We start from the raw sequence: 13,850 nt of genomic DNA, 5'->3' as shown, positions 1-13,850 counted from the left end.
TCTGTGTGTATATGAGCCAGAGTTCATATGAACACAGGCATGTTTGTATGTGGCCATCATTAGACATATCCATTTAATTTAGAAATATGTAAGCTAAATGTATTATTTCATATACACACCTATATATATATATATAGATGTTTTTAGAATTGCAAATTTATAAAGTAATTGTATATTATATACACGTGCATGCTTTTTGTATAGGTATAAAGTATATAATTTATAAATATATTATAAATTTAAGAGAAAATATTGCGTATAAACATACCTATATCCACATGCATATGTATATGCCTAACTTTAGGTAGACATTTAATTTATATTAAAGTATAATAATAAAGTATTTTATACACACTGTCACTCACACTTAAAAACCCAGGCGTTGTCAGAAGCACGGAGAGAACAGGCTGAGCTAGTTGTTTGTGGTTAGAGCTAGCTATGAAGAGTGTGTGTGTGTAATTAACAATAATATAGTTAATATTATACATCATATGCCAATTATTTATTATATACACAAAAGGCTGTTTATGTGTGTGTATATATACACATGCATATGTGTGTGTGTACATTTTAACATGTATTCTGTGCACACACACATATGCTGTAAATCCCGCTGTAATTGTTGGGTGAGTTACACACTCCGCCCGCGGCAGGGGCACAGCTGCCCCTGGGAAATGCTGCAGGCTCAGCCTGTGCCCCACCACCAGCAGCAGGAGCCCGGGCTGCCCACCCCCAGGGCTGGGGGTTCGGGCCAAAGCCGGGGCTGCTGAAGGCCACAGCAGAGGCGAGGTGAAGGCTCCAACTCCCTTCCGAGCCGTATTCGCAGGACACGGGAAGGGCCATTGCTCCCGGACACCTACGGCCACCTTAAGCTACCCTGAGATAGGCACAGGCCAAAGGGAACGCAATGCCGTGGCTCTTACCTGCTGCCGGCATCTCACATCATTTATAAACGTCTACAGCATCGTCCCGGGCAGGGGGTTCTTCCCTGTATTTGCTGCAAATCCAAGCAATCCAGACACTGCAACACCTGACTAAAACTCTGCCTTTACTGCACAGGGATAAAGCTGCAGCACCGGGCTCGGGGTGACTCATGGTCAAACACGGAGGGGGAAAAAAAACAGCAAGGGAAGTAACAGCTCTGCTGGTAAAACTCTTAGAAAGCAGCAGTATCGCACGCCCTGGTATAAAGTGTTTATTTGAGACTTCACAAATAACACAAAGTCTTCTTTTCAATGTCTCGTCTTTTTCATACAGTCAATAAATTTGTATTAATCCCTCCCTCCCCCATGCATGATTGCTGTTTATTAATCTAAGCCTTTTTATTTTCATCGTGAAAAAATAAAGCGTTTCCCCACCATTTCATCTGCTCATTGTACCACCGACATCCGCTGTGCTGCATCCAAGAGGAGGAAGATGTAGAATGGCTATGCCTACCACTGGGGTTGAAGTTACTCCATTACTTAATGATTTATTCTTTTTTTTTTTTTTCCCAAAGAAAGTGTTAAATGAATCAATCACCCAAGAAAAATAAATATATCATAAAGAACCAAGAGTTCTGCAGTATCCCTTTTCTTTGCACACAGCTGCAGCTCAAACACACACGTCGCTCACAGCAGATCATTTCATTCACTGTAGCGCCGTCGCCTTCACGCATGGTTGTGAACTTACACTGAAAAAGAATCTGTTCCAAAGGAGCAGAGCCACGAGCCAGAGGAGGTATTTTAGATGCCAAATTTTTACACCTAGGCAAGAGAGACCCACATGGAAGCCAATTACCTGTGTCCCACTGATTGGCTTTTTACTCAAGAGCAACTCAATCTTGTGCTTTTCAGGAAGTACCGGCTAAACACAGGGGCGGGCTCGGCCAGAGCCAGACAGGCGGTACGAACGGCGCGCACGTTACTCACGGCAGTGGAAGCAGGTTCTCGGCATCAACGTCTCTTGGATGTGCACCTCAAAGTATGCTGCTTGGCTCGTCTCGCAGTACTTTTGGCACCAGCCTCGCAAAAACATTACTCAATTGATCACCCTGCCTTTGCAGATCTTCCTTGGAGGTGGCAGAGGTCAAGGAGGCTTTCTCGTTACCAGAGATGGCCCTGGGTAGGCTGTGAAGTACGAGACCCATATTTATGCTTTATTGAATTACTGTGCAAAAGGGAATACTGCATCAGAAACCATAGAAGACTCTATTTTAATCAGTCACCAGCCGCTGCATCGGAAACCTGCTAACAATTGCTCCGATTGGTTCGTTTGGCTACTTTTTGTTGGTTTCTTTCTTTTTTTTTTTTACATAAATAATATAGACCAAACATTATAAACATTTCAGCAACCATTTCTAAAAGACCAGAGGAGCCCTTTTAGGCGCCACGAAACAACTGCAGGATTCAAATTCCAAAACTGTCTTTGGAGTCATCGAATCATCAGATTTACACGGCACCCAATGACAATAACATTCAGTCGAGCTCGATAGGACTGCTATCTTCCTGACCATCTTCTGTGTCGTCATCTTCTCCAGTTCCCATCAGACTGTTTAAAAGATTTCCTAGAATAAAATACAGGACAGTCAAAATTGCTAGTTTTACCTTCTCATCTCAAAAACTTTAACAATTCTCCTACCATCCTGCTAGGGTGCAGAATTTAATAATGAAAAAAAAAATTTTTTAATTTCTTTTTTTTAAGTAAAAGAGTCTCAGCAGGACATTAGTATTCCCACACTGGTTTCCATTAAGAATTTATTGATTTGGGAAGCTGTATTTTGATACTGTTGCTTCTCTAAGAGTACGCTGGAAAAAACCACCAAAGTCACATACTTATGTACTATTAGTTGCACCATAAGAGGGGAAAAAAAAACCAACCACCAAATGAGGAAAGACGCATGTCCAGCAGTGAAACTCTCAAAAAGCAGCAGTGGTCTGCATCATGCTATAAGGAATTCGTTTGAGACTGAAAGGCATTTATGCATTCTCCCTGTTTTATTCAATTTAATGATGACTGAATTGCTGAAAAGCTGTTATTTACATATGAGATCTACGATGCTGTCCTGGTTTCACTGGGATGGAATCATAGAATCAGTTTTCTGTTCAGAAAAGCTGCATTTTTAAAGTAAGAGCTGCAGCACAGGATTCCTGAGAACAAAGCTGATTGATAAGACACTTTGGTTTAGTTTGTAGCCAGTTGTGGTATACAGGCATCCATCCTGATTAAGGACTTTGCAGCTTCTTTTTGCTTATGACCCAGACGTCCAAGAACCTGGGGGGAGCATGGCCAGGGCGACTGACACCTGACCTGGCAAATAGGTATTCTGTACTATGTAATGCCATGCTTACTTTAAACAGAAACGTTTGCTGGGGACAGTCTGGGTCTCTCTCTCTCAATGGTATCTATAAACAACCGTCAGCACAAACCTTACCTAGTAATCCTCCGTAGGACGATGACTGCTTGGGCGGAACACCAAAGAAAAGCTGTCCTATTCTATCTAGGTACTGAAACGACACAAGATGAAGCACAACGTCAGCTGCTTCGTTTACAGGTGGAAATACTACGGGCAGCAGTCACACCACACAAGCTAGATCACCGACTCCGATCTACCAGTCACAAACCAGGAGACAACCGGCTATTATTTAGCTGATCCTGTAGGTTAAATCCTGTTTACAGCTACGAGTTAACTCACCTCATTATACATGGGATCTCTTTTCAGTGAAGGCTGATACTGTTCACACAATACTGTAAATACTGTTAGTTTTCCTCTAGAAAGGAAACAACCAAAAATGTAATCTCAGTAACAACTGAAAAGGAAACCAAGAACAACATGAGAAAAATCAGACTGTACCCATCAACGGCCAACAACAGAAACCAGATGAAGTTTAGCAGTGGTTGAACAAAGGGCGGGCCCTTTTCTATTGAAGGATGTTTCTGTGTGTATGTTGTAAAAACAACTGATGCACTGGTCTTATTTTTTAAGCAGAGAAATCTGTGAAAGAAAACAGAACAGGAAAAGTTAAAAATAAAAGGCAGAGAAATAGTTTTACACGCAGAAAGAAAAAGGGAGGCCAAATGCTCAACAATCTCTACTTCATTTGCGCATAGAAGCCATCTCGGGATTAAACTGATGGCAAAAACTAACTGGTAGAGATGCACATCTCTAGCTATCAACCAAGTAAAAGGAAAATCACTACTAGAATACACTGTGGAATAAGTGGGCTGGGAGGGAGAACTGACATTAAATATAAATAGAATTAGTTTAACCAATATCTCAGCGGATCGTATACAGGACAGTTACTTAAAGAATGCATCGATTAAATAAAAATGTGGAAAGACTGGCATAATTCAAATTAAACATGATATTACGTTTACTGGACCAGAGTTTACTACGCTGAGGTAAAAACCTAATCAAAGACCTCTCTCCTGGCCCCATCCACTCCCAAACACGTCTCCTTTCAGTAAATATCTGCCAGTGTCCAACAACTCTGTCACTCTATTAGCACTACCTCAAAATAACATGTCTGAAAGCCTCATAATAAAGCTACACTTTGAGCTCCCAAGCCATTTGTCACCAGTTAACAGATCAATTTCCCAAATGCATCAAATCTTTGTTCAGGTCCAGTTAATTTAACTGCCAATCTCTGCAAGTCCCATAGGCCTAACGAGAGACTTTATCTGGGACAAATGCTGTCAGCAAGCACTGGGAAGGCTGCCACGAGCTGTCTCACATTTCGTTGCAGGATGGCCTCCAATTTTGTACCCTCAAACGTGCAAGGGCATTGGGCTCTTTTCCCTTACTGCTGAGTGAGGAACTACAATTATTTTCATTAGAGTATAAACTGCTATGTAAGAGGATTTAGTACAGTATTTGAGATATAGGCCCGTGAAGGATGTACTAGTGCTTCTGCTTAAATATTGGAAAAATAATCCCTTACCCATAACCTCTCCCCAGAATTTTTCCCCCCAGAACAAAGCCCCATAAAATTGTTTAAGAGTCCTGAATATACTGAACTTCCATATAGGAGTTTGTACTGCTCAAAATCACTGCAGTATCTATCAACCAGCTATGGAAAGCAGGACAAATCTGACATGACAGCTCACTGCTGCCAAAAGAGACAGACTTGCTCTCACCTCCTCCCTCTCCCCCACCACCTACTCTCTCCCTGACTCCCTGCTGCAGTCCTGTCTCCACCTCCTCTTCAGACTCCTCCATGAGCTGCTTTCCCTGACTGAAGAAAGCCATCAGCTGATTAAATGCAGTAAAATTGGCTTTGTCAACCTTAATTGTACATGAGCATTGCAAAGGCACATAATAGCTTGTATTCCCACCTCCTACAAAATAAATGCCTGAAGTAAACAAAAGCCACCAGCAACTCTGTCAAAACAAGAACCACCGCGCTGCTGTGCACAGACCAGAGTGACCCCAGACAAACTGTCTCTTAGGGCAGCAAGGCTGAGAGCAAGCACTGCGCTGAAGGTAAATATAGAGCCTGCTTAGGTCCAGTCTTGTAAGAACATCAGGTTAAGCCCTAACTAGATGTGAAGTGGTGTTAACAAAGCTAAGAATTGTGCTTTCAGGGTCAAACAGATTACATCAATTCTTCAGGCAATTAATATGACTTCAGGTTTTGACTTCAATACATTTGTTGTTGTTTTTTTTTTCTTCTCTCTGACCAATTCAACACACCACTTTTGAGATGGTTTTCTCCTGTTGTTACTACACAAAGTGAGATTTGAAAGCTCTGGCCAGTTCCACAGTTTCTTTTGAAAAGGATGCGTGGTTAACCTACAGTTATCATGACTAAATTAGATTGGCCTCAAACACAGTGTCATCTCAGGAACATAGTTAAAAAAAAATTTAACACCTACTGTAGAACTGCCTGTGCTACAAACATGTCCACCTCACTGCGATATCCCCTGGACGAGGAGTATTCTACTAGCATATTTGCACATCCTTCGCCATCTGTGGAGTGCAAGAAGTGATACCGAGATTCACTATAGTTTTGCTCTATAAAAGGAAAAAGAAAATGGCTTTTAAGAAATCAGTTCATCATACCTCAACACAAAGACAAATTTGTTAGGCTTGTACACTATAGCTGGTAAAAGAACAAGAGCAGCTGCACACGTGGTATATAAACAAGACAACTAGCAAAAGGAGAGCGGGCTTTTTCCTTTACAAGTTACAGACAATTTATAAAGGGAGATAATAAAAATGTTGTCCTAAACGCAACTGAACAACTGCTATTAAATGCAGTTTATTCAATGCCACCACGAAACATGGCTGCCACTGGGACAAACAGCTTGAGCTGTGGTCGCACCATTTTGTCCAACAGCATGCTGAGACTTTACGTGCTGTCGTCAGCGCTGAGGAGAGGAATCAAGTTCCATATTAGAGCACGTGCACCAAGAAGCCAAACAGCACCTTCAGCGTCCTCCTTTCTAAGCGCACAGAAAGAAGGCACTTCCTATTTATAGCTTAGCCCACTCTTGTCATCAAAATTAAAATTGCTTCCATATGCTGAATAGAACAGCAATTACACAGAAAAAAGGTGTAAGAAATCACAATGATTTGTTAGAGCTTGGCTTGAAGCAAACCCTCATGCAAAATCACTGTGATGACAAAGTAAAACCAGAAAGCTGCTAATTTTTGGAAGTGAAAAGCTTTGCTTTAAAAATCTGTGCCTTTTCCGATGAAACTCAAAAACTACAGACTAAGAAAATGCATGCGTTCTGCTCTTCCAAAGAACAGTGAGCAGACAGCTACAAAACGGGGCTTTTCACTTTCAGAATGCAATCGTTTCTTATCCTAATCACATCTCAGCTTCCAACTTAAATGCTCTGAGGAAAATCCTCCCTTTCTGGCTGGCAGCAGCCACCGAGCTAACATAAGTCCCAGAAGAACAGCTATGAGATTGCATATGGCACATGGAAAGGTAAGGAGCTGGAATGTTGACCATTGGGTCAGGATTGTCTAACATCACTTTGCAGCTACTGAAAAATTTAAAATAAACAAACAATCACCTTGCATTGTTATTAATTCATGAGAAACCATAAAAAAATGGCTGTTATTCAACTGTTCTCACTTGTCTTTGTATGTTTTGAACATAAGAGTTAAAAAACTATCACCCACAATTAAAATAATTATTTAGTGCATTTTTTGTTTAGCTTACATCCCATTACAAGTGATAAAATCCCAAATAAATCAGAGGCAACAGCATTCATTCTGGAATAAACCTGCTGATCAACGTCTCAAAAAGTACCTAATTACATATTCAAATATTGTTTTGGATGCTACGTGATGTATTTCAATCTTTGTCGTGTTTATCCAGGATTTTTTTTAAAAAAAAACCACAATAGAACAGCTTCGCTCCCCAGCAATTTTCCTCCCGACTCAATCAAACCACCTCAATGTCTAAAGGTCAACCTTTCTTCTACAGAGAGCTTTGCAGCAGCTGTGTTTTGGGTTTTGCACTGATACAGAGTTGCAGCCCCAGGGTTTTTTTGTCATTGAGCAGAAGTTATTGCAAAAATCAGGTAGCAGCAGAACTCAATCGGTCATTTCCCTCTCAGCTTCCTTATATTATCTGCAAAGTAGATCTCTTACAATATCGTACCTTCGACATTTTCAAAACGAAACACAGAAAAGCCAGTGGATTTTTCTTACCTTTCCACAGGGTAATTGCGAGTAACTGGTGTAGTTTTGGATGCCCAAGTTTTCCTGATCCTCCGCTAGACCATTTTAGTGCTCTGGATACGAAAGCCACTCTTTCAGGAGAATTTGGATCCATTAAACTAAACAATTTAGCCAAGTTTTCTAGGAGCAATAAGATTCACAAATATTTAGCACTAACAGAAATAGGATGACCTGCTGCTTCTAGTGCATCTTTAAGATACGACATTGAAGTTACAGTGTTATTGTGTCTTTAAGCTCTTAACAGCCCTCACAAGACACCTTATAAAGGAGTGATTTTGAACTTCTGTTTCAGCCCTGTGTCCCTTCTGTCTCCATCCATAGGTTGTTAATAGGAGTGGTTTGCCCATGCTGCAGCAGTAGTCTGGCCAGGCAGCTCTTAACAAGGTCTCCCTGAACTGCCTGCTTATCAAAATCTCATGGTCAAACAAGAATTTCCTTCCCAACAGCTGAATCACACATAATGTGCATGCTACCACACTGCTAGGGTGGGAAACCACCATCCAGCAAAGCCCAGGGGACACCAAGGACTGTGCAGACAATATATTACAGCTGCATCAAGGAAAGGACAATACCAAGAGACAGCAGTGTTTGTTCTAAGCATGCCCACAAAGTTACCAGGAATCCATTATTCTCTAATAAAGTTTTGCCCCAGTCCGTTTCTGTGATGAAGGTAACCCCACGCCATGTGGGAGAGCTCACAAAAACGATTTCAGGTTCCAAGACTGTTAACAACGGTCACTGTGAAGTGAAAGCACATCTAAATATCATCAAACCGAGCGCAAAGGTCACCTCACCTAAAAGGTCATCTGCTACTTTTGCATCTGATTTCTCCAAAGACTCCAAAACCAGCATGGACAGATCAGCAGCACTGTTTTGCTACAAAACAGACAGATACTGGTAGTGATGAACGTATCAGTAAAGAAAAGAAAACATCAACCAGAATTTAGTCAGATGCAGATTTGATACTTTTATCAACAACCACAGCTAAGGCACAGTATCAAGTCTCAACCACCCCTTATAAAAAAATTGTAGTAATTTGATGGCATCAAAAGAGAATCTTCCAGGAAAGCAAAACAAACATGGTTACAATTCTTGTTCGGATGCTCACAAACACTTCTGCTTTATTCTCCAGTTTGTGGAGAAAGGCTCCACAAAGAGATAAACCAAAAGACTACAAAGCAATGACCCCAAACATTTACCATTGAGAATTCACCATTCACCCCTCAAAATCTTGGAATAATACCCGCCCCCAAACCAGTGACTTACCTGGTTATGACTGAAGAACAGCAAAGCCCCTGAATACATTAGTTCTCTTGCTTCTGCGTGTTTTCCTTGTGACATATACCTGAAAACAGTACCAAAGCCTTGATAAAAATTACCACTAAGGTGTGTACACTTAAAGTTACTTACATTTAAAAGACTAAAACCACTAAAATCTAAAATAAAGATAATAAGGGATTTATTTTTAAATCAGGTTAGTTTCAATAATGATGTAACTTCAACCACAAGCTACGATTTGTTTTCTGCTCCAGATCTGATGGAATACAGGCAAGGAGTATAAGAATTGAAAACTGAGATTTGAGCGGAAGCAAAGAAAAGGAAATTATCCCAGCAGTTCACCTGAGCAAAAGATGCCAAAGCACTGAACTATAACGCTCAGACTGTCACGTTAGAGCCTTCACCAAAACCAAAGCCAACACAGCGAAAATTATTGGAATACACTCCGGACGGCTTGCACACCCAGTGCTGCCCAAGTGACTCCAGCCCACTCCTCACCAACCTCTCCCTTCCACTGGTTTAAGTCTCTCTGACCAGTACTACTCTCTGCCAGGGGACATCGGCCACATGCTAGTCCTTTGCAGAACCAAAGTGCTTTGTCTCTGATGGGCTCCAGTAAGACAAGAACAGCCAGCAAGATTCACCATACAACACTTTCCAGAGTCATCAATTCATAAAAGAAAACAAGTCTGGTCTCTAATATGTAATGCTTCAAAACACACCTGCTGCGGCTTCCACCTTCCTCACTTCACAGTCAACCAAGAAATGAAGAAGAAAAGAATTTGTTCCCAACGGTTACCTCAAGAGCAGGAGCCTCTTACCATGGTGCTGACTGCAGCCTCCTGCACATCATCCCTACCGGTATCTAAAGGTCTCGGACAGTCACATCCCTACATTACAAACACAGAACTTTCTATCAAAGCAGTTCAGGTGTGACAGCAGACAGTTTCCAATGTCCATTTCTCTTACCTGCTTCCCAAAAAGCCTGTTTGCTGAGTAGTTAATAACAACACCCGATTGGCTTATAGCAGAAAGATAAGATGTCCGTTTTACTGCTTTAGTAGCTGCAATATTTGTTTTGTCCTCTACGACACCCGGTCATGCTGTGCCCTTGTTCCAGCCCTCTCTGTTCTCAGTGGTCAGAGCAGCCTCTCCGCTGCCCCAGAACAGCAGATCCGCTGCCCAAGTGTCCCGATGGGGTAACAGAGAGGGGCTGGTGGTTCTGGGAGTGAAGCGGACAGTGTGGGCACGGAGGGGTCACACAAACCAGAGGGAAATGAGCAATGGTGGACCCCACAAGCTCTTGTGCTGCACGTGATTCCGGTCACACGTGACAGCCCCAGGGACAGGTCCTACTAGTAAAACCAGGACAGACAACAAACAAGGGAGGAGAGAGTCCTCCAGTCCTGCTGTCTTCCAAAAACCCCAAGGTCTTTAATCCCAAACAGTCAGCACAACCATAATAACGGATGACATGATGGTGGGTGGGTGTTTGTGGAATAAGTAACCTCAACAATTCAGATTTACAGGCACCATAGTAAGTGCTCTGCATGTTAACCAAACAGATCAGGAGCTCCAACATCGTTACAGTTCACCTCACACCCAGCTTTGTTTCTAGGGGTTTGACTCTGAATCTCAGCGTGGATCCGCTTCCACAAATTCTACTTCCAGTTGATTCCCAATGCTATTTGGGAGCTCCTAATCTGGGAATTATTACAGCAGATACTAAAAGACGCTGAAAGCAACTTTACAATATAAAATACATTTAGAAGAGTTGGGTGGTTTCTTTTTTAAAGAATTGTTATTAAAAATGTCTTTTTAATAAAAATAAATATTCATCACATTGATCTAAATGGTATTCAGAACAAGAGACATTCTGGAACGCGTTATTCATACCAGAAAAAGTACGTACAAGCATCAGGAAAACAGAAATCAACATAACAGGGATGTTAAACTTGGAAGTTTGACTCTATCACCAAAACATGAACAGAGCAGAGTTCAACCCAGTCAGCCTGTCCAGCAACACTGGCCCAGGCACTCCCGTTCCAAGGAGCACAGGACTTGCTGCTCGGGGCCAGGCGGGAACAGCAGTTTCCCTCTCGCTCCGTGGATCACAGGGAGGGATAAGAAGTCTGCAGGAGGCAGGCTTATGGTAATCTTTCCTCCTCTGCCCTCAAATACATCTCAGTTTATGACTTTTGAAACTCTGAGTCAGGATTTCAAGTTTAACCTCATGACAGAACAGACTAATGTTTTACAGGCCCGTGTGGTTTAAAATGAGTAAGCAATTGGCTATCCCAATCACAATTCTGCAGCTGAGATCATCTCACTCCATGTTAAGGTGCCTGTGGAAAACTGATGACGTTTAACACACATTTTACAGGGGGCAGACAAGGCTATCCAGAACTCTTTTTTGGCCTCAGTGACTTTCCAAACAAGTTTCACAATCACATTACATCTTTTTGCTTAGAAGGAAACCCTCTTTCCAGCTATGCAAATGTCACCTTTCCATTTAATAGAGCACTTTTCACTTGCATTTGAAATGGGAAAGGCAGGATCTTTGATTCCAAATTAATTCAGGGAGGCTTAAGCAAAGCATGTGAGTTAATACATTCAGAAGGCTGGATGAGAAGTGACCTGCTGAGCCAAGTCATCTTCCACCACTGCAGCCATCACATCACATCACATAATCCTTACTGTAAAATAGGCCATGCTTTGTCTTAAATTTAATTTATTCTCAAATACAATTTAAGTCTTAATGCCTAGACGGTGCCCCCGCTGATCCCATCAGAAGGCTGCGGCAAAACACAACTGCTTTAATTTAATGTTTCTTGGTATACAGGGTAGGGCAGGCTATCTAATGTGCACTGGTAGCAGAAGCAGGACCATGCACCAAGGACTCTCTTCCCCACATACCTGGCTGCTATTTTTCCGTGGATACCCACAGGCCTGTTCCCTTTCTAACTTAGGTGAGGACAGGTGACACACGAGTGAGCTACCACGACTCAAAAGGCAGTTTTCCTACCTGTCCTCCCCCAGCAGAGCAAGTAAACAAAGCTGGGACCAACCAAGGAAGACCCTGGAAGAAACACCTTATTCTGTCCCCCTGAACACAGGGGTCTACATTTTAAATTTTGACGAGAGAACGGTTGTCCACCGCAAGTTATGGTAGAGATGAAAAATAACATTAAAAAGAAATCTAAAAATTTTATTCCTCTGCGCAGGCGATTCCCGCCATTCTGGAAGCGGTACCGCAGGGTGACCACCACGCAACAAAGCAGCCCCGTTTCTCGGCTGAGCAATAACCAAAGCCCAAACCTTGAACCCCGACACACCCCACTCTGCCGTCAGGCTGGCGTTCACAACACGGCGGCATCTGCCTGAGGAGCTCATGGATGGCCCCGGAGCCAGGGACCAGCACCGGGCCCAGCCGCCGGATCCCACGGGTCGCTGTGGCGAGCGGGGGGATCGACAAGAGGCGTTCCGGGACACGAGGCGGAACGCAGCTCCGTCCGTGACCGCCGGGAAGGATGACGCAACAAGCCGCCTGACGTCAGGGGGACGGGACGGGACGGGACGGTGCGCTCCCGGGAGGCGGCGGCAGCCCCCGCCGTGCCCAGCTCCACCGCTGCCGCCGGCACCCCGTTCCTCAGGCGGCTCCGCGGGGCCGGGTCAGGGACAGTTCGCCTTCAAACGGCGGCTCCCCGCGCCGCCCCCGAGCTCCCTTACACAGCCGCCGCGCCCCTCTAGCGGCGGCCCGGCCTGGGGGAGCGCGCAGGCGGCCGGGCCGGGCCGAGCCGCGGCGACCCGCGGGCCTCCCGCTACCCTCAGGCCGGGCCCGGGCCCGGGCCCCGGCTCACCCGGCGCCGCTCGCCCTACCCTCCGCGGCGCGTGCCCGCCCCACCCCGCCCCCCGGCGGCCCAATGAGAGAGCGGGAGATGGAGACGGGCACAGGCGGCGGCCAATAGCGAGCGGGCGTGGGCGCGGCGGGCGGCGGCAGCCGGAGTGCGTGGGAAGGCTCTGGAAGGCCGGGCGGGGGAGGGGCAGGGCGGCGGGCCGCGCCGGGCCCTACCTGAAGAAGAGCGTCCGGTACATCTGGTGCGCCTCGTAGTAGTCGCCCTTCTCGACGCTGGCGCGCAGCTTGCCCTCCACGCGCTGCACGCCGCCGCGGTTCCTGCCGCCGCCTTTCGCGGCTTCCTGCTCCGCCGCCATAATCGCCGCCGCCATCAACGCGGAGGAGGGGGAGGGAGGGAGGGGAGGGCGGGCGCAGACGCACGCAGCCCCGGAGCGACGTCGCAGGCGCGCGCCTCACTGCCCGGCTTCCGCCCACTGCGACGGTGGCCTGCGAGGCCCAGGAGGCGCGGCTGCGTCACGTGGTGCCGCGGGGGCGGGCCCGGAGCCGCGAGCGGAGAGGCCGGGCGGTACCGGCACCGGTACCGGTGGGGCCCGCGGGGCTGCCTGGGCCCGGCGCCGCGCAGCGCAGGCGGGAGGGCGGCGCGGGCAAGGGGAGAACGACGGCTCGCGTTTGTGAACAGGCTCCGCCGAACGGGAGGTGCCGGGGCTGCCAACCGGCTAAGACCGGCATCGGTGCCTGCGTCACAGCACCGGCCGGCAACCCCCGGGAAAAGCGGAATGTGACAAAGCCGGGAAGGGTCGATGGATCGCAGGCAGTAAAAGAGGATTTAAACCCAAAGCAGGCAAAGCCCCAGCCTTCCAGAGCCGTACTGCACCCAGCTTCATCTCGCGTTTTTCTCCAAAAATCCCGGTGCGCGCCGAGCAGCACGCGCAGTGCTGAAGGAGAAGCGAGGCCCAGGCACTGAGCTACCAAACACACATTCCTCCTGGAGCTGCACTGCGAAGCTTTGTGACCCGAACAGACACCCCCCTCCCCAGC

The 13,850-nt window shown here is 45.6% G+C and overlaps 1 protein-coding gene across 2 annotated transcripts; it reads right to left on the bottom strand.

The window, feature by feature from the left end:
• Window positions 1-1,180: 1,180 nt before the first annotated feature.
• On the bottom strand, window positions 1,181-13,183 carry GET4 (guided entry of tail-anchored proteins factor 4). Of its 2 annotated transcripts, none has more exons than XM_086622231.1 (9): window positions 13,029-13,183; window positions 8,945-9,023; window positions 8,473-8,554; window positions 7,649-7,798; window positions 5,854-5,992; window positions 3,833-3,973; window positions 3,674-3,749; window positions 3,413-3,485; window positions 1,181-2,545 (listed from the first exon to the last, which is right to left on the bottom strand). In XM_086622231.1, the coding sequence occupies exons 1-9, from the start codon at window positions 13,181-13,183 to the stop codon at window positions 2,457-2,459; spliced, it is 984 nt and encodes a 327-aa protein (XP_086478357.1). In that variant the 3' UTR covers window positions 1,181-2,456. The 2 variants fall into 2 exon arrangements, with proteins under 2 accessions (XP_086478357.1, XP_086478359.1); XM_086622233.1 differs by lacking the exon at window positions 13,029-13,183 and adding an exon at window positions 12,275-12,430.
• Window positions 13,184-13,850: the final 667 nt, after the last annotated feature.

Source organism: Tauraco erythrolophus, chromosome 17 (assembly GCF_009769465.1).
Source record: "Tauraco erythrolophus isolate bTauEry1 chromosome 17, bTauEry1.pri, whole genome shotgun sequence".
Lineage (NCBI taxonomy): Eukaryota > Metazoa > Chordata > Aves > Musophagiformes > Musophagidae > Tauraco > Tauraco erythrolophus.
Note: the sequence above shows the minus strand (reverse complement) of the source record. Positions and strands in the feature narration are given on the sequence as shown.

Bases quoted from the DNA above. Each gene is read 5' to 3' on its own strand.
- GET4 (XM_086622231.1), bottom strand. From the start codon at position 13,183: ATGGCGGCGGCGATTATGGCGGCGGAGCAGGAAGCCGCGAAAGGCGGC. The intron at 7,799-8,472 runs GTGAGGTGACCT...TATTGCTCCTAG, and splicing joins AGTAGCAGATGACCTTTTAG to AAAACTTGGCTAAATTGTTT. The intron at 3,750-3,832 runs GTACAGTCTGAT...TTTCCTTTCTAG, and splicing joins CTGTTGTTGGCCGTTGATGG to AGGAAAACTAACAGTATTTA.